We start from the raw sequence: 26,979 nt of genomic DNA, 5'->3' as shown, positions 1-26,979 counted from the left end.
ATGGATGGATGGATGGATGGATGGATGGATGGATGGATGGATGGATGGATGGATGGATGGATGGATGGATGGATGGATGGATGGATGCCCCTTATTTTCAAAATGGAACACATTTCTGGAAGGTCTAACAGGGTCACATGAGACCTGCAACATATTTAAACCCCAGTTCCTCCAATAATTTAAACCTTTGTCTAGCTTTTGTTATAGATCATTTGATTATTAGCATGGATCCCCATCATTTTAATTTGTTATCTTACTAGTAAAAAAAAAAAAATTCCCTAAAATCTAAACACCATGGCAACATAAAACAGGCCCATATTATTATCTAATATATCCCTCAGTAAATAAGAAGCTTGGTTTAATTTTGTTTTTAAGCTACATGCAAAGTGTTTGTTTCACACATTCCATAAAAATGTGATCTAACATTCATAACTATGCATGTGGGTTTTCTTTATGAGCTATGAAAACAATTTCTGCTGTCTCTGCAATTGATTTGAGTTTTCTCTTGATGATGAAATATTTTTAATAATGACTAACTCTCATGTCTTCACTGTATGTGATCTTCTTTTTGATTATTTCTCTAAATTATTTTTGCTCCACTGTTCTTCTTGTAAAGTACCGTTTATAAACGGCGAGATGGAGACCTGAAAACCACAGAAGATCCTTAAACTAAATAAGTAGATTAACAACAGGTTTGGACTGGTTCCTAACCTGACCAATCAAACTGTTTGCCTGCAGGAACCCTCAGCAATCATTTACTGTTGCTGAAAAGTTCAATGTTAACATCTTGTGAACTCTAAAGAAATTCATGTCTAATTTCAGTGTATATTAATCCTTTATTGAACAAAAACCTCTCTGATCTTTGTTTAAAACATAATTATTGCTTCGCATCATTATTTGCCTTTAAGCTTTGTGTCATAATAACATTTTAGAAAATTTTCAATTTTATCTACATACATAAAAAATCATTGTAAGCATTAACTGCTGTTCTAAAACTGCTAAAAGGATGCAGAGGATGGCTCATTTGCCTAAAAAGCCAACATCAGCAGCCGCATGGCAGCAGCATTGAGGGCCTCAGATGGAGATGGCTCTGTTATAAAACACTGAAGGGACGAATATGAGGGAGACTGTAGGTGCAGAAGGGACAGACAGAAGGAAGAGCATGAAGAGGAAAGCTGCAATGAGTATCAGCTTTCTGTATAATCATCTTGGACAGGTTCAAACGCAACCATTAGTGATGCTAAAAACATTCATGTTGTTGAAAAAACTGCTTTGAACCACAATTTCTGAGCTTCACATCCCAACAAACATGCCACATTGAGGAGTTGATATAATGCTGAATCTAAAACAGCTTCAGAGCTCAAATAAGGAACCCAACAGTGTCACATAATTATGACATGAGCCGAATTCATTTGATTAAACCCATCAGAACAAACTGCTGAGATGCTTTGGGAATTAACCGAACAAATCAAATACTGTAGCTCTATGGGAGGTTTACTTCAATAAAGCAAACATGTTCTGATTCATTCACATCTAACACATGGGCAATAGATCCTGAGAACCAGGGTGGGAGAGCCCTGCTCTAAGCAGTAAGTAGAAGTTTTTAACCATTCCTAAACCACTGCTACCTTGAGGCTGAGTACATTTCTCTGCTGAGTGAGCCGAACACTGCATTCAAATAGATCTCTGTTTCCCTTTAAGCTGTCTACGCCCCATAAGGATCCAAGGAGTTTTAGCCAAGGTCCACTGTAGGGATTTAAGGTTGTAGACATTTTGCAAAAATCTTCAGGTAGATAGCCTGTGTAAAGTAGCATTCATATGATGGCAAGATCTATGTTTTTTTTGTTGTTGGCTGTTTTTTACAGAAAATCATTCACTTAAGTATTCCACTGGTTTCTCTGGGTTGCCTTCATAACGTGACGCCTTATGCCATGAGTTTCCCATGTAAGTGATGCACATGAAACCAGTCATCCATATGACTAAAATCAAAATGTGATTCATTAGTTCAGATTGCTTAGTTCTTGGATCCAATATTGATGGCAATGTGCAAGTTGCTATGGTTTTGGGGATGGCACATGATCAGCATGAACACCCTGAGTCTTTGGTCGTCCATCCCTGAGCTGAATGAACTGTGTATCCTTCTTTCTTTACCATCATTGCCTTCTTCAATCCTTTCATCTACTGTAGCTAGCTTAGAACACAGTGCACCAGGCTTTACTGCCCTTCTGAATCTGGGACCTTGTTGCTATGTTGATCCCTCATCAGATCACTTTTGACAGATAGACCATTGCAGACAGGGAGCATGCCATTAGGACTGCACTTTTGGAGGAACTCTAAACTCTAAACCCTAAACCAGTTGTGTTAACCAGGTGTTAAAATCAATTAAATCACTTCTGCTGCTTCTGGAAAAAAATATATATATTTGCTTTCTTCAGTGAATCATCCCACAAACTAATATGTGCCATGATAAAAGACTAATGAGAATTATTAACCTATATTTATAGAGCTCACAAGGTTTTCATATGTGCAAATTTATGTTCAAGGTCTTTTAATTTAGGATAAAATGGAATAAAGAATTACCGTATGTTTTTTTTGCAGTTCTGATAGGCATGAAAAATCCAAAGAAAGAAAGAAACCCCATACTTTAAGATTGCTGAGAAACCCTGAAGAATAAAAGTAACATAACAGGTTAATTTAGCCAATAAACCTAGACTGCTATAATGAATTATTCAGATAACTTTAATTTGTCCCTTTTTATCTATGGTGCGTGAACAGGGAAGTGTAATGATGATACCTCCTACATAACACAAACAAAATACACAGAAACACACAGTACAACACACAGTAAAGTAATCAATGCATCTAAAAATATCAAAGTAAAAATATAATTATTCTAATCAAATTGGTGTAGTTATGGCAAACATATGCCATATGTGAGAACAGAAAAAGAATAAACTAATTTCTTAGAAACTTTGAGCTGATTAAGTAATCAATTTGAGAATCCGGAGGGTAAAAGAGGCTGCAATTCATTTATCAACATAAGGTGTTTCAAGTTTTAGAGTCCTGTGCGTCATTTTCTCAGAATTAGCGTCACTCAGTTGTCTAAAAGTGCGCATGCGTGCTGATGTAGCAGGTGCGCGCTTCATTATTTTACATAGTTGCCGATCAGCAGGTAGGACCTGATGAGAAATAATGATGCTATGCTGACACAAAAGGGCTTAGTGATTATAGTGATTAGTATTGGGTTTGTGAGGTGATGATGATAAAGTGTGTTTGTTGGTGGGGGGGAAACAAAGGTCTGCATAAACTCCCCCCTTTTCACCCCCGACGCATCTTAAACACACACCCCCTCATGCGGCGGTTTGCCATGTGAAGCATTGATTCCCTCCCTGCACTACAGACACATGACAAAGGCAAAGCAATGAGTGGTCGTGGCTTTGCCATAAATGAAACACTCAGATGAGGCGCATTGAGCGCTTCTTACCATCACTGCCGCTCATCTCTGGCGCTGTCCTCCCAGCATCCTCTCTTTCCTGCTGCCTTCCGCTTCAGTTCTTGCCGCAGATCCAGACAGGTCTCCCTACGCTGGGATCAGCTTAGCTCTACAGAGACAAACATCTCTGTGCTGCCTAAGTCTGAATTCCAGATCACTGTGAGGTTTTTTATTATTATGGTTGCTGGAAATCTATAAAGCAGGATCTGTCTTAGCGCTGATCACGGCCTGTACTGGGCGATACGAGTCTTTTCGAGCTGAGAATCGGTGTCTGTGAAATCCGCATAGGATAGACTACAACACACCGCTCACTCACTCACCCTCCCTCCCTCACTGCCTCTCAGGTTTCCTTCCACGCTGTGATCCACGCACGCAGCAGGGAGCTAGAGAGAGGTTATAGAGGAGGGATGGGGGCGCATCTTTTGCTTTGTCAGCGCTCAACAAGACAGCATCTATTAAAGGGAAGGGAGGCTGGAGATGTGAATAAACATCCATATAGTCGTTTTGAGTAAACACACTTTATTCACTTAACAAAAACAAACATAAAACATTTTTTGCCACCATTTTAGGCGCAACAGTTTTCACTCTGTAGATCACGGTCGTCCATTAGGTCACACAGATTATCCAGAAAGTCTTCCACCAAGGCATAAACCTGCCAGATAAACCAACATGGAAATATAATATCAATTCATACAAAACATATTCATTTTTCTTTAACCTGGCTGTAGAAATGGGGGTACACTTTAGAAACATTGAAAAATTGAAACATTCCACAAGATTAAAAATCATCTTTCAAATCTACTATCTGTGTTACTGTACAGGAGTAAGTTAAGAAAGAGATCAAAAAGCAAAAAGACAAAATAGAAAGGATTCTTGAAAAAATGCCATTTATTTCAGGATTTTTATTCAAATTCTAAAACAGATAAATAGAAATTGTAAATTTTGAGAATTTATTTTCAGCTGTTTTGATAATTTGAAATTGCAGATAGTATTGTTGATAGTATTATTGCAGTATTTCCCCTAAAATGTAAATATTAAATAAGGTTCATAATAAAAGGACGTGTTAAGGCCCAGTTGTGGCTTGCACAATAGTGAGACTTCTGACTTAAAGGAAAAGTCCGGTCATATTCAGAATTCAAACTTCTGAAAGTACTTAAAATATGAAATTATTACATAATGTTCAATAAATGATAGGTGTTTTTAATTAAGAGAAATTTCATTTGAATGTGTTTTACCGGGGACATCCTTGTTTGTAAAAGAACACTACTGCCACCTACTGGTTTGTGACGTCACGGTGCGGTATCGGCTGTTGAGCAAGCCCCAGTGCTGTATCTGATGTTTGTCACAACGCGCTAAAATCCAAGTCATCTTGAAAACATTCTTCTTCGAAATGTTTGGTACTTGTTACAGGTTTTTTTCTCTAGCCAAGGTTCGATGGTAAATCCTCCCTCTTCAAGTTGGCAATCCAATGACGAATCAGTCCGTGAAGGATCATGAGTCGGAAAGGTGAAATAACTAATTTTTTTCCACTTTAACCGATATATTAAAACATCCAACTGCCATGCACGTGGACATTGTCAGTTTAACTATAGCTGTGGTGAATTTCAATGGTGAAGTCCTCTGGAAATCTTAAATAATTGTTGTTTATTACAGATGCGTCTAGAAAATCCCATAGATTTTGCTTGTAAAGCGGGGAGAATGGCGCTAGGCTTACCGCACCGTGACGTCACTGCTGGAAGATGTCAGCAGTGAGGTGTTACTATATTGAGGCATAAATGGCCGGTCCCGGATGATTGCGACGGAAATTATTATTATTTTTTTTTTTTACTGTTTACCTCTATAGATAATGATCCATTGATCATTTATTGCAGACCGGCCTTTTCCTTTAACACTTGTTTATAACAAAGTCCAACTCCATCCATCTATCCATTTTCTTAGACACTTCTCAATCTGTTATTTAGGTTATTTATGGGCAAAACAGGCCCACTGAGTGGGCATGCAGTGACATATTTATCAACACGAATTTACAGAGTACTAATGAAAATAATCAAATATACCTGAAAAATATATACATGACATTTAATTTGACTCAATCCTCACATTTTTGCTGTGGAGCTAAGAGCATCTCAGTTGGAAGTGGCTCACAGTCTTGTTTATTCTGACAAGCTTGTTCAACAGCGTTTCTAAGATCCACACTGGATCACTTCCTAGCATAAGGTTATCTTTGCGACAGCATGTGTTCTATTGTTTTTTTCTTGGAATAACTTGCTCTGACGTAAATAGCCAACAGATGGCAATGAAGAAAAATACACTTTTCCCTACTGGATTCTCAAATCTGTGCAAAATTCTTCTGGATGGATTCCAGAATATTCATCCAAAAATAAGAGACTGTAATGTTATTTATTGCAATCTTACATTTAGACCATACCTACATCCAGATATATGATTCCCCTTGCTTCTTTATTTTCTCCTACAGGAATGAAGTCTTTGATGTACTATTTTTTTTTCACAGTTTTCTCCTTGTTCCTGTTAACACTCATGATAAAATGGTTGTTCTATGATCATGCAACAAAGTGTTCTACTTGTCCTCTGAACATATTGTAGCTTTCCATTCAACGCTCAGAGCACAAAGCATTCCTCAAACCTCACATCTCCTGCACTACTTTCTGACGCTCCACAATTCAGTCTTGCCAACAGTGGTGTGCCAGTCTGATTATTGTGGAAAAAGCCAATTTCACTTTATCTAATAACTTTGAAGCCTGAACCTTGTAAAAAACTTAAAGTAGCCACACCTGAAATTGGTAGATGATGTTTAACTAAAGGACAGGAAGCTGTTGGCTCATTATGGAGCCACTGGTTTTGTTGGTGAATGCCAGCTCCTCTCAGACTTGCATATTTTTGGTTATCAATAGCTATCATGTGAAAGTGGTTAATTTAGAAAAAATAACTAAATACTGTACAAATACTAGAAGACAAACTTCAGTTTTATGCCAAGGGTACTTTGATATGTTGAAGTTAAAGGTGTAGTGGAGGATTTTATTTTTCTGGCTGGATCATCAAAATAAGTGGTCCATCTATTTGTCAATCATTCTGGTGATATGTTTATGTAAGGCCGTCCTACATGTACATGCTAGTCACGTTAGCTATCTATTTCAGCGCATGCACACATTCAGGCATATATTTGTGGTGAGCTACGGTTTGAGACAGTCATTGAAGCTCACCTTTCTAACTGCCGTTCTTTGAAAATGGCCAAGGGTCGTAAGAGAAAAAGTGTCTATGAAGGGTATGAGAAGAAGAAAAGGGCCTCAGAAGAGAGACACAGTACCGGAGTGTTTTTGGGAGATTCTTTCACGCGATGGCGTACACTCAAAGCACAGGCCAGGCTTCTCACTGATGCCTCGGTTGCAAAATTTCTACTTGACAGGTAAAGTTTGGCATGCTATTTGGATAAATCCATTTCACATCACTGTTGGTAAAAGTTAACTACCTCTATATTGTATCTTTCTGGGAAGGATAAGTTTATTTATTTTGTAATTTGCATCATTAGTAGTTATACGGTGGCCAATGATTATTATAACTTACAAACATGTCCAAATTTCCACTGCAGCACACACACACCTACAAGCAGGTCATGATTTTTTAAATTCTTATTTGCGGGGAAACTTTCTATATATAAATATAGGTGAGATGAGATCCCTACGTGCAACCATCTTATCATTGCGTCCCCGCCACCTACTCAAGGAGAAATGGGGTCTTACATAATCATGCACGCTTTTAATGGGCGCTCCCTCTTGGGCATATTTTTTTAAAGTGAAAAGGTTTTTTTCTAAATTTTGTTAAAATCCTCCACTATACCTCTAAGAGAGCTGAAATTGAACCCAAATATAATATTTAATCAGGACTAATCATATAGATTTCTACAAAAGCAATGCAACAATGAGGAATTTAATGAAAAACTAGCACTCATCCTTAAAATGCTGTTAGAACAAGACTGATCATTCTACTGTTTTCAAGTGTTTCCTTGGTGTCATATAAACCCCTAAAAACACCAAAAAGGTCTGAGTTTACAGTTGATCCATATAATAATGGAAAGTTTTCTAAGATTAATTAGGAGGAGCATATCAAAACAAACAATAATCAAAGTCTGTAGAATTTCTACCAAATACACGACAACATTGCTGTTTAGGGTCTATCATTTCTAAGGACAGACATAACAGACTGAACATGGTATAATTTCTCATGTCGTTATTGCTTCGGCATTTAATTTTGTTATTTCTTTTAAGAGGCTTAGTGTTACAGCAGTGATGAGGCATGTAAAATAATGCTCCGCTACTTATTCTTAGTCTGCCACAAACTCCAAAGGTTTGTCCTGTCTCTCTCATTACAGTGCCCTTGCAGTGCGCACAGCTAGTTTGAGGATGCAGAGAGAGAGAGATGGAGGGGAGTGAGACAGTGAAGGATTCTTCTCAACTTTTGAAGAAACCTGAAGTGCAGATCAACTCCAAAAAGTACTGAGACAAATGGTTTTAAAAAATCACAGAATTAAGAGGAAATTCTGTAAATGCATTTACAGTACATATTAACTTTGACAGCACTTGTTGCAAGGTTTTTTTCCCAACAATCAGGTAAACGAACTGTTTTCCATTCATCAACTTATCCATATATCTCTTCTTTCTCTTACACCCAACCCCTGGTGTCATTGCTAAACATGTGCGAGGTATAACTGAGAACCTCAACAGGTGAGGGAGGGCGGCACCATGGGAGCTACCGGAGGGAGGTCCACCTTTTTCAGAACATTATTTCATTTTTGTATCGCTTATGTGTAATAACGAATCTTCCACATTTTTATTTCACATATGTTCCTACCATGATAACTATAATTCTAAAAAAATTTCACCAGCATGATTTTTTGGTGCCCTACTCACAGTGCGAGGTGCATGTGTTTGGTGCGCCAGCGCTCTGACTGACTGATTACCTTATGAGCTCAACAAGAACCTAGAAATCTTTTTTTATTTCTAAATTTCTCAAATATAATACTATCAAAAAGATGGTTCTATGCTTGAGTAGAACAATTTGTAAAACAAGCGGCAAAACAATTTTTGAAAAATGTAAATAACTTGCCTTCTTATGCAGGATTGTTTTGTAGGTAAGGATTGTCTCTGAATCAACACTCTGGCTTTGCATGGTTCTCTTTGAACTGATATCAGCCACAGAATCTGGGTGCTTTCCTTGCTTTTTTCTCTCCTCCTGTGGAAAATTATGCAGTTGCAGTTAAACAGTCTCAGTTTACTGAGTAAACAGTGCCTAGCTGTGCGAGCATCTGTCAAAGATGGCTTGGAATGGTACAGGTGCAAATATTTCACACTTTGACATATTGTCTGAAAACAGGTGCATCTTTTTCACACAATGTTCTGTTTCCATGGCACCCTACCTTACCCAATGACTCAACCTTCACATAAAGAGGGAAAAAAAATTAGTCAGCAGAGTATTAAGAGATAAAGTTGTGTTGCAGTTCTTGTAAATGTCAACGATGGTGGACAATAAGTAGAGACCCATTAGAGGAGAAATTATAAAGTTTATAAGCTTTATTTCTATAGGACTTTTAACAGACACTCAGTCACAAAGTTTTTTACTGTAATCAAAACATGCAATATAAAATGCTAAAATAGAAATGGGCAACATTGGGTCATAGGATGGGACTTCTTGTCTAAACCAAAAGGTTTTAATGATCTATTTGACCACATCTATGTATTAAGTGTAAACAGCACAGCTTAAGAGAAAGTTCATGTCAAAGTCAATGAGCAGTAGCTTTAAAGAATGCCCACACCCACTTTTAAAGCAGGTCTATTTAAGCATAAAAGCTTTTGTCGGACTACCTAAGACTTGCTGTAGGACTTAATTATTTCACAAATGTAGGATCATTAGCTAGTTTGCTAACAATTTAGTTTAGGACTAAGGTTGAATTGGGGTAGGGTGAAGTATGCACTGGTTATTGTCAGGGTGAGGGCATAGAAAGGGCTGAAAATGATCACTGGGAATTAATACATGGTCCTCACTACATATAGCAAGACAAGAATATGTGTGTTCTTGTATTTGATACATTGTGAAATAGGTGATACATGTGAAGTTGAACAAAATGAAACCAGGTAAAAATATAACTTTTCAACTTGAGGAGTTCTGAATAGAGCGTATTGACAGACAAAATCTTTTTTTATCTTAAATGCCAAATGTTTATATATTTTTTATGACAATTTTTAAATAGTTACTGCTCTAAGTGGGTTGCTCTGTAAGCTAAATGCATGTTTTATAGTCTCTATATACCAGTTAACGATTAATCGATTACTAAATTAGTTGACGAGTACTTAAATCAATCAAGCAGATCTCAGAAGTTTATTAGAGGATGTGAACACAGATCATCATGGAGATCAATGAACAAATGAACAAGACATTGTGATGTTTAAACCAGGCTTAGGTTATAAAAAATACCCACAATTAAAAAAAATGTATAGGTAACTGTTCAGTCCATCCTGTGAAAGCGGTATGAGTGTTGCACTGCTGCAAATGAACCAAGATAAGTGATATTTAATCACAGAATAACCAAGAGGTCTACAGTAACTGTGGATGAGGTGCAGAGAGCCAGATCTCAGGTATGAAAAGGGGTAACTATGAGTTTTCTAATACACTCATATGGCCTTTGAGGAAGAGTGGTAAGAAGAAAACCGCACAGACACACCGATTTTAAAATGAAGCACTCATTGAATGGATTACCTAATGTGTGCAAAAAGGTGCCCAGGTCAGATGTAACCAAAATAGAAATCTTTGAAATTCTCTCAAAATTGTGTAGATGTTTTTCTTCACCAGGGAAACAAGATATTGTCCTATTAGAAGATGGGTGGTGCTGCAAATAAAGGGCCGTTTTAAAAGAAACACTATTATTGGCTGCTGAAGACATGCAGCAATATATTGATGCTTTCGGTCAAAGCTCTCTGCATGTGATACTGACATGATGAGGGTAACCCTCTTGCCATATATCGACGCACAGGGTAAATGACAGCTTGGGACATTGACACCTACATGAACTGAAACAATATTGTTTTTCAGATTTCAGCCTATAAAGTTGTGTTGGTAGCTTTGAGTGCATGGTAACATGTATACCAACGTTTCTTTAGGTTTAGGGGATGGGGTTAGAGTAGGGATGGGTTAGTTTTAGCATTATATTTTGCAATTTAAAGAAACTTTGGCAAGTTCCTGCCACAGCCTGCCATGAAATGACAAGATGGGTAACCTTGTCGCTTCAAATGCTGACGCCACATGGGCTTGACCAAGCATCAATATTTTACGAGTTGGGAGTGGGAATGTGCTGAATTGCAGACTTGCATGTAAAAGTAGCCTGGCCAAAATCGAGACCTTAATTTAATAAAATTTTTTAAACAGACGTTTAAATCAGTCACTCAACAATATTTCTATAGCACATTTAAAAACCGAAGGAGGTAACCAAAGTGATGTACATGAAAACAAGAACAAAAAACATAAAAACAACCGCAGGGGAAACTGAAGTACAAAAAGTTTCTTTATTCAGGATGACTGATACTGAGGTACGGTATTAACATAAGGGTTAATATTCCCTTAATGTGCAAAGCTGGCAGAGACCTCCCCTAAAAAGACTATCAGTCGGCGCTAGTATAAAATATGGTCTACAAAGTATTGACTAAGGGGGATAAATCTGCATCTGTATATGGCAGTTTTCTGAATTTTAATTGGAAAATAACAGTTAAAAACTGAGCATCTTGTCCTTCGGTTCAGAAAGATACTTTACATGGTACTGAAACAACACATACAATCTAAATAGAATATATCAAAGTTCATGGCTGTACAGTAATTTGGAAAATGGTTCTAAGTAATCACTTCTTAATATGCTGCTTAAGTTTTTCTATGAAAGACCGAACAGCCATGGTGTTGCTAAGCTACTGCTATAAGCTTGGAAAAGAACTAAACTTAACAAAAGGTACATAAGACAAAAATATACAGACTAGTAAAGTAGATAATGAGCATCGCTTCATGCATTCTGTACATTCTAACACAGAAAAACTGTTCAAAGAAGATTAATATGGCAGATGAGTGAATTTCTGAGAATGAGTGCGTAATTATGTGGGGGCAGCAGACAGTAGTAACAAAAGTTGATAACTTGACAGCCTGCTTATTGTGAGGAGATTAAATCATTTTTGGACCAGTTTGATAGTGACAATTCTTTGTAGTGTTTTTTGTCCTTCATAATGTTTTATTCATGCTTTGAAACCAAAGTGCTTCTGACTCTGCAGCTAAACAACTTCAAATTCTCAATTTCTCTGTTTATGGCAGGTGGTGAACTTTTACAGACACACAAAGATGGCCCTATTTTCGGTGCCCTACTAACATCAAGCACACCTACCTCCAATAACCTGCCAGCTGTTGGTGACCAGCCCTTTGATTTGCGGGTGTCTTTGGACTTTGAGCCACTCTTGTCCTCTTTGGCAGTCGGTTCCAGCTTGTCGTGAATCTTGTCGTCTGTGGGTGACTGAGAAGCCATGTCTAAGAAGTAATATAGAAAACAAGAGATCTAAACAGTGAAATATTTCCTTTTATGTAGAATTCAAAACAAAAGGTACAGAGAAAATCATGAATTAAATAGGACATTTGAAAAAGGATAGTTTTCTTTATTGATATTTTTGTCCACTTTTAATACCATCATCCACTGACCACATACAGAAGGAATGAGATTTACTAAAATCTGGCACAATGGAGCCCTGTCTGTATTTTTCAAGGCCAATGATTTGATTCTACTTTATATGTCTTCAGATAGATATTAAATACAATATGTAAAAATTCACACAAATAAGATTAGATTAAAACTTCTCCATGTACTGTACAATTAGAAATATAATTATAACCAATTTCCCCAGATGTTTTTCTCCATTCTAGTAAGGTATCATAACAGGCAAAAGTGCTAAATGTTGTGTAAAATGGGTTATTATATATATATATATATATATATATATATATATATATAAAGAAAATTAATGTTAGAACTATAAATATACAGTCATATGTTTATATTACTTTTTTATGTATTTATTACTGTTTTCAAGGCTGCAATGAAAATGAATGAAATTGTCTAAAGATGTTTTAAACAAAATTTCTTTTTGTATACACTCGTGTATACAAAATGACGAAATAAATCTGTCTAAGTCTAATAGGGCTGCTCCATAACAGCAAACCATATGTTCATGATTCCTGTTGAGTACAGTGAAGACAGATATCAATATCTTTACTTTCTTCTAGGTTGTTAAAACATACATTAACTACAGTAATATCCTATGATGTACTGTATAACATCCAAGCAGTCCATTACTATTGTGATATTGAAGACCCTGATATTGGAATGACTGTTATATTTTAAAATATGCTACTGCTCTATTAGACAGCACCGAAGCCACGTGTAAGATTGTTTATTGTCCGTTTCAGCTGGAGCTGTTGAGCATCCATCTCCAAGCTGCAGTTAAAATACGTCATATACACTCTGCTTTGTTTTTAAAAAATATAAATATAAAAAATATAACCACAGATGTTTGGGGGACAGTAATTTGCCTACATGTTATGAATGCTGGCGTACGATAAAGAATAAATTATGAACAGTTTAGTTTGTGCCTTCAACTCGTTGCCCAAAGGAAGACGTTACTTGGATATAACAATAACAGCTCCAAATGACACAAAACTGATATGGGTGAGTACAACATGATGTAATAACGTAAAATCAAGGGCCCAATGTAAATAAACCGGTGTTCCCCTTTAAGGGGCTCACATTATACCGCACCGATAAAAACAGCAAATTCAGCAGTAAGACTAGAGGAAGGGGCCAGCTTCTGCTCTCCAGACATTGAGTTTCTGACTGTTAACTGCAGACTGTTCTATCTGCCCAGAGAGTTCACTGTGGTTAGCATCACTGCTGTATATGTCCCCCCAAGCACTAATACAAGAGAGGCCATGAAGATTCTATCCAAGGCTCTGAGCTGATCTCTGAGCTTCAATCTGCACACACAGAGCGTTTTTATCAATGCTGGGGATTTTTAACCAGGTGAACTTGAAGACTGTTCTTCCTCAATTTTACCAACATGTTGACTTTGGGGGCAAAAAACTCTGGATTTAGCCTACTCTAACTTTAAAGATGCATTCAGAGCTGCTCCCCATCCCTACCTCGAGTCATCAGTTTAACTATCTGTCATGCTACTTCCTGCACACAGGTCCCAGCTAATCAGGGCAAAACCAACAGTGAAGGAGGTCAGGGTGTGGACTGAGGGGGCCATGGAGAAACTCCAGGAATGTTTTGAATGCTGTGACTGGAACATGTTCAAAGCTGTGGCTATTAAACTATTAATTTGTACTTGCTTTTGTTAAATTTGCTTTTTATGAGTTTGAACACATACAGTATTTGTAAATGACACACAGTCTCATAGGACTAATCTCTATAAAGGATTCATAAATTCATAAAAACATTTGAAAGCTATCCAGCTTTAATTGTATGACATATAAGAAATGCGATCCTGCTTGGCTGCTGGAAACATCTGCTAACTTGCCATAACCATTCACACCTCTCCAGACAGACAAAGGAATGGATTATATCCAAAGGACTAAAGCGGATTTCTGAAGGTGTGTTTATGGCATTGCTCGTCCTGTTATACTCATGGAGTTGATGAAGGTTTTAGTTTGTTTTTCTGATAGGTTTTCAGCTGTTTCAGCTGTTCATTCTGTTTGACCTCAGTTATTTTATTTTCCAACCAATATTTCTAAAAATATTATGTTTTCTACTTTTATCTTCAACAGTACATTATACATCTAAAGTACATTACATCATTTAAGAAACACCTACATCAATATCAGATTACAGTTTTCACTTATTACATGACTATGGGGTAATTACAACAAAAACAAATAATACTGTTTTGTAATACTTAATGTATTTTCCATAGAGTTTAGTCTCAAAATAGATTAAGATTTCATGCTTCCTACCATCCCAAGTTTCTTTCTCTGGAAGGCCCATCCCATCTCTCAGCCTCATGGCTTCATCAGCCATTGAGTCCAGAAGTTTCGTCCACAGTGGCCGCCTGCAGAGGGCACCAAACACCACCACAATGAGGAGTAAAACACACGGCTGAGATAATAATATAGAAAGATTTAAAATGCAAGTTTATGTACTCCACAACAGTAAATACTTTACACTGTAATGGCAGTTGTGAGAAGATGGTGGTTTACATCAAGTGGTTCAGAAAATTGCGGATGCAAAGAGTCTTCTTTGATAGGCTCTCCATCAGGCAGAGACAACACAGCCTTGAAAATTGCAACAAGACAGAAGGATAAACCAGAATATTATGAAAAAAAAAGATTATGTATGATATAAACCTAACGGTAAATGTTTTAAATCAATTCACTTTCATTCCAAATATCTATCAAAAGTAACTTTCAGAGAAATGTGTGATATATCCTAATTATATGGTAAAGCAGAAAAGAAGTAACTGATTGAGCTGAATGTTTGGTTGCATTTCAAAGGGCTTTTAAAGCCTCAAGGTGAATATGATTTTTTTACTCACGTGGAGAAAATTCAGTTCAAGGCCATTTTCCCTCTTAATCAATGGTAAATAATGAGTTGCCCCAGAATTATAACAAAGTTGAATGATGAAGTGCTAAAATGACTAGGAGCTGTAATAAAGGCTTGCTTTGGGGGGAACAGATGTTATTGGCAAACCACTCACAGGCCTACAGCAAGTGAAGCACACAATGAATGGATCCATTACTTGGCCATCTCTCACTGACTCACGTGCTGTGACTAAAATCGATCCTCTCAAAGAAAAAACATATGACACGTAAAAGCTATACTAAAATGGTTTAGAAAATGACCAATGTGCTCCAAATAACATGTGACATGATAACCAGGATTAGAGAGAATAAGCAGCTCCGTCATCACAACATTAAAACTACCACAACAAAGGAGACACAGAACTGGCAACCTTTAATCATGCATGTGGTTTGGTATAATACAGCATTCATAGGTTGTGATGATAACCTGTGACATGTATTCTGTGGTATTTAAACTCAACCACAAGATTATATTTGATCCCTTTTCAGTTCATTCTGTCAATCTTCAGAGTAATCGAAACCAAATTTGTTGTCTATTGTAAAAAACAGCTGTGATCTGTAATTGGATCTTGAAAAATTGGTTAAAAAAAACAAAATAAAACAAAACAAAAATCAATTAAGTCCAAGTTTTAACCATCTGGCCAGTAGTATGAAACTACTAAGGAAGGAAATTAATTGGGGCATTCAGAAATGTCCCAGAAACAACCAAGACTTAAACCTGCAAAGATTAGGAGACTTAGTCAGTCACTGTGCACAGTGTAGTTGGTTTAACTCTAGCTTAGACAAAGAGCGACTTCTTCAAGTTTAACTGAATCTGGCAACTGCCCATATGAGCAAACCAAATGACAAAGACAGAGGACAACAAGACCAGACTGTTGACCTTAAAAAGACATAATGTAACTGTTTGCTGAAAAACATTGTATAATGAGCAGACTGACACCTCAGTAGTTCAGAGCCAATGTATCTATAAGTTTGTAGTCTATTTTCCATAATTTACTGTTTGGCAGATGTGAAGTCAAGCGTGTACAAGTTAAACGTGTCCGACCTAGCGAACAATAAAAGCATTGCATTTAAATTTGATTTTGTGGATAATCAAAAGCGACCAACATCCAGTTCAACTCAGAAACCACCAGAAACTCCATGTACAGGTAAAAAAGTTTAATAAATAACCTTGTTAAATATGAGGGCAAGCTACAAGAACGAGCAGAAAAGAGCTACAGTTCTGGGTTTAGGCCACAGGTGGAAGTATCATTAGAAAAGTCTGTAATGCTTCTTAGTTATAAGAAGGTTTGAGGAGGTCTGAGTCTCTATAAAATTTCAGAGCACAGTACCATCTGTCATGCATGGAGTTGAAAACATCATGCTGAGGTAGTACTGTTTTTATTCAGTAGGGTGGATCAAAAGGAGTATGAAGTAAATACATTTTCTCTAACTGTACATAACATCAACAGTAAAAGTGATCAGGCTTAGAGGCACTACGATACCAAATCTATCCTAACTGTTTTTGGAAAAGGTAAAGCACACTGACATCCATTGTCTGAGAAGATCTAGACCACCAACACTACTGAAAATGTATGCGGTAAGTTTAAAAGAAAAGTCAGCATCAGCAAGATAGCAACTTTAAAATTGAGTCAAATAAAAAACACAACTGTAACAATATGAGGTCAGCAGCTTATTTACGACAACTAAATGTGTTTTTCTGCAACTTGTTAACAGACATCTAATCGGATGTAAGGTTGTTTGTAGGCCTTTAACATTTCAAATAATGGAAAAATATTACAATGTATTACATTTTTTCCACCTAATCCATGTTTTACAAATTTACTAACTTTTTTTTAACATAAAAAGCATTGAATTTGTCTGACCTTTATGCCCATGATGAGTGAATGTAGATTTATCATAGAGACTGTAAGCTGTCTAAAACTTCACAAAGTGTGACTCACAGCATGTTAAGTCTTTCTGGGTATTGAAATGTGCTTGATACAAACAAATTATTTGTTATATATTTATATTTCATTTTGTTTGATACAAACAAATTAGATTTATCCTATTTTAATAGCAGGAGATCTGGGGCATTTTCACACATTCCACCCTTTATGGATAATTTAAAAGTACTTTTGTTGAAGTAAAATACATGTAATAATAGTCTGAAACAACAACCTGGGCACATATTTGAGACAGTATAGCTATATACAGTAATATTTTCTTCATTTTTGTAACTAATCAGTTGTATCAATCATGGACATGTTAGAAGATAATACAATTCAAAATAAGAGTCAGTCATGAAACAATGTTGTTCTGAATTTTGTAAAAGATCTTTTTGAAACTGCAAAGTTGTTATTTGTAAGTTACTATCATTTTAGATTAGTAATAAGAAATTAAACATGATAATACAGATGTATACAATTAGGTAAATGACCTTGGGGTTTTTGTTGTTGAACAGCTGTTGTTCAGTGATGTAAAGCTCTGCAGGTGAGCTAGGCCTTTCAGGGGTGTGGACTCCCTCGACTATATCTTGTACAATCGATCGGAGCTGTTTTTCCACAACAGCATTTTCCAGCTTCTTCTGTTTAACACACAGAGACACACAAAAATGATCACACCAACCAAAGCAAGCTTTCCTATGAATTGAATTTGCTTTGTTTCATTTTGGACAGTGTGCTGGTTAAGCTATAGTCTATAAAGCATCCCATCACTGTATACCTCTATAAAGCATCTCAGATCTGCAGTTTCATCCACGTGGATGGCCGTTCCACTCAACCGAACCTGAATTGAGGCTCCTTGCAACAACAACGGATGGGTGTTGAGTTGCCAAAGTTCAGTCCAGTAACCTGGCTCCTCTGACTTAAATATAAACTCAACCCTCTGGGTTTCACTGGGAAGGATCACACCTGAGTTGTATTGGGAAAAAAAGCAAAAGGCTGAATGCTGGGGGAGCGATAAGCAGGGTTGACACATAGACAAATACGTGACGCATAAACAGCAGAAGAGTGTGTTTTATCAAGTTTGGGAATCTGTACCAGAGGAGGGGTTGAAGTAAAAGGGGACATTGTTGTTTTGTGAAAGCAGGTGAGAAAAGCTTGATGGACGCTTTGGAAGCTTTTGCCAGCTGTAAAAAATGACTGTACTTCCTTCATTTTGCAGCTCCAGGTTGGTTGAGACAACTTGTCCAGTCTGGCTTTCAAAAACCACACAGGTGCTGATTCCGACTTCTCCCTAACCAATCAGGTATAAGAAAACCAAAGACATAAGTAGTTCATCACAATAAAGCACTTAATGAATGTAACTGTGTGTATTTGCTGAATTTGACACAAAAATTCAACTCCAAAACATTTTCAAATAAAAAAATGATGAGGCTCACATGATATTAGGACAGATGATCATGTTTTGATTCATTTTATTTTTGTCTCTTATTTTATGTTTCTATTGTAATGCTTTGCAGGACACTTTGCAAACAAGTACATAGTAATAACAACTCACATAGCAACATCACAATTATTATAATAGGTACAGTGTGAAGTGCAATTTTCTGTTTTGTTCCTTATCATGGCTGGATGCAGGGTACCAGAAAACATCCATGTCCCCTTAACCTAAACAAGCCGTACCAACTATGAACAAGTACAAGGAGCAGGCTCCGCTTAACCTGAACGGTTGCTTATCGAAGTTTTCTTTCATGTTGTTTAAACAAGCATGACCTAGGAGAGCATGCCTTACATGTGGATGTCTTTTTTTTTTTATACTGTGGCTGGTGAGGCACTTTAGAATGTATTATTATATCCATTAGTCAAGTTAAAAGTGTTTTTCCCTTTGCTGTAGAGTTTATTCTACCTTTTTAATTTTGGTTCTTTTTCTGTTATTTATTATGGTGTTTACCTTTATGCTTTCATCTTACTATATGCTTTGCAACTGACACACTAGAATTTCCACTGTGGGACAGTAGTGATGCAACACAAACTCGAATAGAATAGAATAAGATAGAATTCACTTTCATAAAAATTCTCAGTACCTCGTGGAATGTTTGATTTCCAGTCCATCTTGCAAGCTGATCACGAATCCTCAAGGCGGGACCAGGCAAAGCCTTAAAGGGAACATCATCTGTTTCTGCTAGTGTTTCCCTGTTAACAATGGAGCAGCAACATCAGAACATATCAGCACCTTATCATTGCACATTTTTATCAGTTGAGCAGAGATGCTTCAGTTTTGGGCATACCATATATAAAGTGTGCCACTGACAAAAAACAATCCTCAATTGTTTTTATATAAACAAACAATCATATATTTTTCTCAAGGCTCAGTCAGCTGCAGCGGCTGCTGGAGGTTTGTTCATCTAAAAAGGAGGTGCAAAGTTTTACTGTCGCCACATTCTAATTCAGAGAAATTATTACTGCAAGGCACAGAGCTGGCTTTCCTTAGATGGCTTCCTTTTTACCAACTCGTATTATACACTGGATTTAACTGCATGAAACCTTACCTAGAATGGGAATGCTATGCATGTAACTGAAAGTTTGTGGAGTACACTGACTTGATATTTTCCTTATAACAATTTCCCTGGATCACCCTGTAAGTTAGGTTATATGTGTTAAAAATAATTAAATTGAGCAAACTGGATTAACCAGTTAAAGGAAAAGATTATCATAGTTTATCCAAACAAGTACTCCAATGTTGAGATTTAGACACTATGCAGCAGTGAATCTGACTTTTTCTTAGAAGCTTCATCATTTCTATCTTAATCCTGAGGTATGACTTAAAGCCATGAAGCTGATAGCAAATTGAAAACATTTAGGTTACAAATAACAGTTTATAAGTTTAATTGTATACTATTTGTATACCATACATGTTCAAATTTAACAATAAAAGAAGAGGTTGCATGTGAGAGGTTAACTTTGCTCTGCCTTCCTAAACTGGGTTCAAATCACGTTTGCATCAGAAAAGGCACTAAAACTTTGCCAGGTCAGTGAGCAAGACTTCCTTTAGAGATCCTTGAATATTGGAACAGCAGAAAGGACATAGAAAACAGCATTTTAAATGAGAATAACAGAGAAGTTTTTAATCTTACAATTGTTCCTTAGTCATCTCATTTTCTTTCTTCTTCTCTTCCTCCTTCTGCAGTAGTAGACTTTGAGGCTCTGACAAAGAGCTTAAAGGGATTCTGGTACCAATCACCTCTAGTTCGCTGAAATCCTGCCAACATCGTCACACAAAGTTGCCATTTTAAGTTCAGAATCAAAGACTAACAAGGATCATGTTCAGCCATAGCATTATGTTCACTCTCTGTGTCTCTGATAAGTTGCACCATTTCTAAAGAAAATCAGGGAAATGCCTCGTATTAGAATATCACTAATACATTTTATGTTCTGTACAATGTGGTATAATTTGTGCCTACCTTCCACTGTTGGCTTTGTATCCTTAAATATAATATATAATTGTATCTAAGGGCTCTGGGTACTGGGTATACAGGTATGGAACAATAAATTACAATATTATGAAAAGTCCATTTACTTCAGTAATTTAGTGGGTGAAACTCTTCTAGTACAAACGTAAACATATTTATATTTAGATTTAATTCCGTCTACTTTGATTGTCATCGCCGATAGTTGAGGAAAACCCAAATTTGTTTTCTTTGATCATTTGAAAATTAAAGAAAACTAAGGAAAATATTTTGAAATTTTGTAATGTGTTCAGTACACATGACTGGGGATGGCTGTTGTTCAATAGATAATCACTGAAAATATACAGAACTTTACCTTAGAGGTAAATAGCATATGCTTAAGTAGAGTTGAAAAAATATCAAATGCCAACCTAGATGGCAATTTAATTATGCATTAAAAAAAAAAATCAATGAATGTTTAGGTAGCCAGAAAGATAAAAGATCCCTCAACCCACCTGTAGTAGGACTGCTTAGAACATAGTAAATTCTGCCAGTTTGCTTACATTTCATTCCAATCTTCACTCCCTCCTTTACTAGCCCCAACATCTCAGTTATTTTGTTCCTACTTGAAAGTATCCTTTGACAACAGCCGCTACCATCCCTTTCTGACTAACCAAGTATGTAACAAAGCTAGGCAGCGATGGACAGGACAATCTGTCTCTGTGTGTCAGGAGGCACTGAGCTCCCCACATATTTAATGTCACATCAGCCTCCTGTGTAACAGAACACACCACACCCCCTTTTTGCCTCATTTGATTGGCGCAGCTGTGTGTGCTAGTGTGTGAACGAAAAGCAAGAATAGAAGGAGAAGAGATGCCATCTGAGATTGTAATAAATGAAGTTAATTTGAATAAACATCACAATCATCAACGTGTGCTACCCAGGGTGTTAATAGGATTAAGTGGGAACTGTTTGTGCAAAGAAGAAAATTTGTTATTACCTATTTACCCCAGAACTGGACGGCACTACTGATGGAGTCATTGTAATGCAGGTAGAGTTTAGAGTCTCACTCTGTTCCTTTTTTCGGGGCTCAGCTGCCCCACAGACTTTGTTCTCAATCTAGATTTCATAACCGTACTCGCTCTAAAATGGCTCGAGTATGAAGCCTAAGAACTGTTTATACGCATCATTATTAATTTCATCAAGCCTAATGAACTAAATGTACTTTTAACAGAAACGAACGTGCAATAACTCCATAACATCAAACAGTAATTGCAGGAATTTGTTAACAGTTTTTTTTTTTTATTCAGGGGAGTGGGAGTGTGCTCATTCACCATCAGCCTACAAGGTTATGTGGACTTAAGTGGATGTGCGAGGACGATCTGCCTTGTTCGTGTTTAGCAGCTTGTTTTCTTTGCAGAAAACCTGGCAAAGTTTGCACAGAATAATCAAAACCTGTTTGAGAGGAAATTGATTTACGGCAGGCTGTGGGGGCGTCAGCACTTAAAAGAGCCAAATCATCCATCATTACAGCCTTTCTGTAATAATAAAACAGATACTCAATATCTATGTTGACAAATTAGAATTATCATATTTTATTTAAGTTAATAAAATATGTAAAATAGCTCGTACTACTTTTTTAAATCCAGCAGTAGGTATTAACACCTTCCTTTTAAATCCACTCAAGTTAATGCTAAAAAACATGTTGCTTGAGTAATGTCAGTTATAGTACTGCAATAAACAGCTGATTACACAATTTTATTTGCTAAATACTAGGATGGATTTTTTTTTTTATTTTTTTACTTCTGTCAATATAAGAAACCTACAAACATATTTTTTTTCGCATTTGTTTGAATTGCTCTGTGTGTAACATGGGTAAAAGATTTGAACATTTCCTTCCAAAAGTTTCACACAATATTTTGGTGAATGTAAATGTTTGGCAGTTGTTCAGCCAAAGCCCAGTCCTCAGTGTGCCTAAAGAGCTGTGCCGTTGCCTTGAAGACTTTTAAGCAGAAAGAGAAATCAATGCAATAAACTGAAAAAAAATGGAAAGAAAACTAGTTGAAAATTCCTAGACAACAATAGGAAATAGTAATACAGCACTCCAGGGGGAGATATTAGTCAAATTATAGATTTTAAAAGTGATGTTTAGCATATTTAACTTTTTAGGTTCAGATTTCAGCTTCAGCTCTCTTCCATATATTATATATAATAGTATGGAAACTGCTCTGTTTCCCAACTTTTAATTTGGTTTTAATCAATTCAGTAACGGCTAACAAAAATGCTAATTTTCATTTTGTCCTAAAACATAAACAAATCAAAACATGATTTACATTGTCTAAAGAATTTGTATATTATAAGAATAAAAAAATGCTTAAATTTGTGGGTGGTTTTTGGTTACATTTTTGACATTAAATTATTAAAGAAAGTCCTACTGGTTTCCTGATGTCCATGTCCTTCAGAATGTCTCGAAGCTCATGGGACTTTTCTTCCAAGTAGGCACTCTGAGCCCAAGATCGAGAAGCTGGGCGCTCAGTCTCACTAGAAAGGATTCCTATGAGATAAACAAAAAAACTTAAAAATCCCACTAAAAGAAAACCATAAGTCCAACAGATGGAGATGCTTGTGTAAGAGCTTACATTGTTAATGTAGACCTACTATGGAGAAATCACTTATTGCCTTTTCATTTCAGTCTACTGCTTCTAGAAATAGTCGAGGAAAAGTTCAGATTTTCCAACTTGAGCAGCACCCCTTAATGCCGATTCATGTGTGCCCACCGTAGACTTTGCATTTAAACTGACTGTCCCTGAAGCTCAAAACACATTGGGTGTGAGCATGCGGTATTACGGTAATAACAAATCTGCAGATGATGGAAGCTCTACTGCTCTACAATAGCTGTACCAATCTGTCAATCTATCTCCCACTCCATTCTCCCCTCACTCATGAACAGGACCCAAAGATCTTAAAGTGCACGCTGTAGTGGTTGGCAGGAGGGAGCAGGTGGAACCACAGCCAGAGCCCCTCCATGCCTGGGCTTTGTCAAGAAATCTTGTCCATAAAGATTATGAAGAGGGCCTATGATAAACCTATCATAACTTGTTTAATGTGAAGCATCATAGGTATTATATTTACCTCAATTTAACCATTAAACATTTCTTTAACAAGGGAAAAGCGGTGTTATAATGTTTACCCATTTCTATTTGAATGCTATTTGGATGTCCAACATATGTGATGGGTTTCTTTTGGCCTCTTTCAGTCTGAGTCAGCGTGTCTCTAATACCACTCAGTTCATCACCGTAATGCTGTGGGAGACTCCAAAACTCACTGCCCGTGTGGTAACCCTACAGAAGAGATGAAAAACAAAAGAAGAGGTTGAAGGAAGGAAAATCCAGGGGACTAGAAAAAAAAACAAATGTGTCATACATATCCAGAGTGGGTGAATTGCATGACTCGGTTTAGACATTCCCTTTGGTCCTGAGTTTCTCTGAAGTGTTTGGCTTGATTCATCAGCAGGGTTTCCACTGGCCTGTTGAGGGAGTCTTAATGTGGAGCAAATTACACAGATTTAATTCTCTTCTTCTTTTGTGTGAAGAATCTTGTTAATCTCTTAAAAAGCAGAACTATGGTGATGAAAAATTCTCAAGGCTTACGAGATAACTCTTCCTGCTTCCGTCTGGTATAGGTCATGTGTTCATCCCATCGCTGCAGGGCATTACTCTGGGTGCTTCTCTGGTCTAAAACCCTCCTTCTTCCTATTGTGTCTCTGGAAGGCCTCGGTGCCTCAGATGTAGGATCCCACAAAGTCTTTGGGATTTTCTTTAACAACTTGTTTTGAAGGCAAGAAAGAAATAAACATAGTGGATCATTGAAGTGTTTCAGGTCAACAACAGCCACATTTTACAGCATTATATATTACATCTGTCTCCCCTTTTCTTTCCAAATAACTTCGAAAATCTTCCAAGCTGCCAAGGATGCTGTGTGGAAGAATCATCCCATGCTCATCAAATCGCAGGTAAGCTGCAGAGCAACAGGGACAGAGAACAAAGGAAAACTTTTTACCTAGATGGATTTAAACATCACTGGCACTTGTCTGGATTCATGTAAAAATAACCTGTAAAGTCCGTCTGCTTAGAGTCTTTCACCAGGGGAGCCATTTCTGAATCATTTGTATTTCTACAAATCCGTGAGTTTTGATTAGCTCTGAGCTCCAGGGTTTGCAGACCTTTAGGAGGCTTTGGTTTGTTTCTCTGCAATTAGACAACAATTTAGTTCATGCAGATATAAAGCAGTCTAATAGCATCCCAATATGCTGCTGAAATTCACCTTTTCATTGTATTGAGAGCCAGCAGCCTGGACATCGCCAGCTGTATGCACAGTTTTTTGCTCAGATTTGGGCATTTCTTTCAGCACTTTTGTCGTCCTCGGTTCTAGAATAAATCAATATGAAGCACAAATTGACTTCCAAAATAGAAATATCTTCTGCTTCTTTCCTGGGATTCTTATTCATATATTTCTCATACAGCACCTTGAAAAATATCAATACCCCTTGAACATTTTTTTTAAAGCTTTAACTAAACTTTAAGTAAAAACTGCAATATGGGTTTTTTATGTGGTAGACAATAAAGCGTAGCTATGTTGAAATGTATCTTAGTTTACTCTGACTAGCTGTTCCATAATGGCTTTATTCTACCTAGGGAATCAAAAGTATATTTGTTATAAAACCATACTCAAAGATCACGCCTCATTGCTTGCTTTCATATCCAAAAATAGAAAGAGAAACTGCAAACCTACCAACATATGCCCACTTGCCTAAAAGTCAAGCAAGAGGAAGCAGTATGAGCAATATAAGCTGTGGGAGTAGAACTATGCACAGGATAGAGGAGAGCACTAAGGAATTAAGCATATGTTCACACCGCTTTGAGCAGCAGAAGCAGCTGGTTCACATGCAAAGTCTATGGTTGACGCGCGTCAACGTGCATCAAAAGCTCCTACAGAGCAGCAGGAGCTGTGCATCTTCACGCATATGAGCAGCTGTAGCAACGCCTCATGGGCTTATGAGCATCTGAGGCGCGTAACGCGCTTCACAAGCAGAAGCTGCTGGAGTCGGAGAAGTTGAACTTTTGGTGCTCGAAGCACCACATCAACTAAACGGAGAAACTGATCTGGGAGCTGGCAGGAAGAAAGACACAGGACTGCTGATGAGAAGAAATATGATCATTCCTCAGAAACAGTTTATTAAGCTCTAAATTAACATAAAATCTCAAACCTGCCTGCAAAATATCTTCGTTTTTATTGAACTTTGTACCATATGCCCAAAAAACACTAACATGTACCTCCAGCCACCATGAAGAATAGAGACTGGTTCTGAGGCAACTGCTGCTGGGGATTCCCAGTGACAGTGTACTGTCGATATGTGGGGTTCTGTGCAGCTGCAACAGCAAAATAACATTTTAAGGCAGGATCATAATCTTGATGAACTGACGGCACATACGATGTTTTGAGGTGGACTTTCTCGTGCAATATATTAAAACAACTTTTTCCAGCTTATCACAGCAAATATAGCAAACATCAGACGCATCTGTAAACACTCTAGAGGCGTGTCTGACTTTTTTGTGTACAAGCATCAAGAATGAAGCAGCAGATGCTTTGTTGCGACTCAAAGCACATGCGTGTGAATCTAGCATTGTTGCCAGAGGTATCACCATTTTTCACTTATATTTGTATTATATGATAACTCAATTTAATCTCTGCTTTTAAATACACCTGCTTTTAAATACACCTTTCAGTCCTAGTTTGTTATTTATTTATCAAAACCTTGTTTTAACATGATGAACTGAGGAAAACAATTCAAGGGGTATAAATGCTTTTAAAGAGCAGTGTCTACAAGGTAACCATTTTCACTGCAAAGCATCAGTGTTTTAAAGGCAATCAGAACTATTACCAGAGCTCTTCTAAGCACATCTCTAACTGTTCTTCATGTTTTGCATTTACCTTGTGCAGGCTAGCTTTCTATCAGAAAATGACCAGTTTACTGAGGCCCATGGAAAGATGCATTGTTTTGCGTTGACAGACTTGTTTCTAGCACATATCGTATTTGTTTCATTTTGTTTCCTGACATCACACCGTTAGGCTAACTTAATTGACCCAATAAAGAGCATGTCTGAAACTACTGCAGTGAAAAGGATTCAGACTCACGCTTCGATTTCCCAGTAGCTCCACGGACCTTTCCTCCGTGGAGCCAACATGAAGACAGCGACACCGGAGCTTAAACAGACCAGAACCGATACAGAAAAACGTTTAGCTGGGACACAATTGAAGCACGGCGGCGGTTAGCTTTGGTTAGCGACAGCGTTACCATGACAACGAAACGTTTGGAGAGCAAAAGACTTTCTTTCTTTCTTTCTTTCTTTCTTTCTTTCTTTCTTTCTTTCTTTCTTTCTTTCTTTCTTTC

The 26,979-nt window shown here is 37.2% G+C and overlaps 2 protein-coding genes across 5 annotated transcripts in view; both read right to left on the bottom strand.

The window, feature by feature from the left end:
- The window catches only part of LOC107082456 (epsin-3-like), a 20,667-nt gene extending 16,850 nt beyond the window's left edge, over positions 1–3,817 (bottom strand). For all 4 annotated transcript variants that reach the window (XM_015371143.1, XM_015371144.1, XM_015371145.1 and 1 more), the window contains exon 1: positions 3,485–3,817. The gene's annotated coding sequence lies outside the window, so the exon portion shown is untranslated. The remainder of the gene's footprint in view (positions 1–3,484) is intronic.
- A 197-nt stretch (positions 3,818–4,014) lies between these two features.
- mycbpap (MYCBP associated protein) lies at positions 4,015–26,862 on the bottom strand. The gene is made up of 18 exons (XM_015371165.1): positions 26,724–26,862; positions 24,852–24,955; positions 24,640–24,775; positions 24,445–24,545; positions 24,179–24,353; positions 23,952–24,067; positions 23,719–23,869; positions 22,964–23,082; positions 20,217–20,341; positions 19,167–19,275; positions 18,181–18,376; positions 17,864–18,051; positions 17,580–17,726; positions 14,745–14,854; positions 14,537–14,631; positions 11,922–12,061; positions 8,615–8,740; positions 4,015–4,145 (listed from the first exon to the last, which is right to left on the bottom strand). The coding sequence occupies exons 2-18, from the start codon at positions 24,924–24,926 to the stop codon at positions 4,059–4,061; spliced, it is 2,196 nt and encodes a 731-aa protein (XP_015226651.1). The 5' UTR covers positions 24,927–24,955; positions 26,724–26,862; the 3' UTR covers positions 4,015–4,058.
- Between the last annotated feature and the right edge of the window lie 117 nt (positions 26,863–26,979).

The sequence above is a fragment of the Cyprinodon variegatus genome, unplaced genomic scaffold, assembly GCF_000732505.1.
Source record: "Cyprinodon variegatus isolate N-32 unplaced genomic scaffold, C_variegatus-1.0 Scaffold54, whole genome shotgun sequence".
Taxonomy (NCBI): Eukaryota; Metazoa; Chordata; class Actinopteri; order Cyprinodontiformes; family Cyprinodontidae; genus Cyprinodon; species Cyprinodon variegatus.
The sequence above is the reverse complement of the archived record's forward strand: the minus strand, read 5'-3'. Positions and strand labels throughout refer to the sequence as shown.

Coding starts and splice junctions, on each gene's coding strand:
- mycbpap (XM_015371165.1), bottom strand. CDS start 24,926: ATGCCCAAATCTGAGCAAAAAACTGTGCATACAGCTGGCGATGTCCAG. Junction 24,546..24,639: donor TAAGCAGACGGACTTTACAG/GTTATTTTTACA, acceptor GTTGCTCTGCAG/CTTACCTGCGATTTGATGAG. Junction 8,741..11,921: donor CAGCTGGCAGGTTATTGGAG/GTAGGTGTGCTT, acceptor AATTTTCCACAG/GAGGAGAGAAAAAAGCAAGG.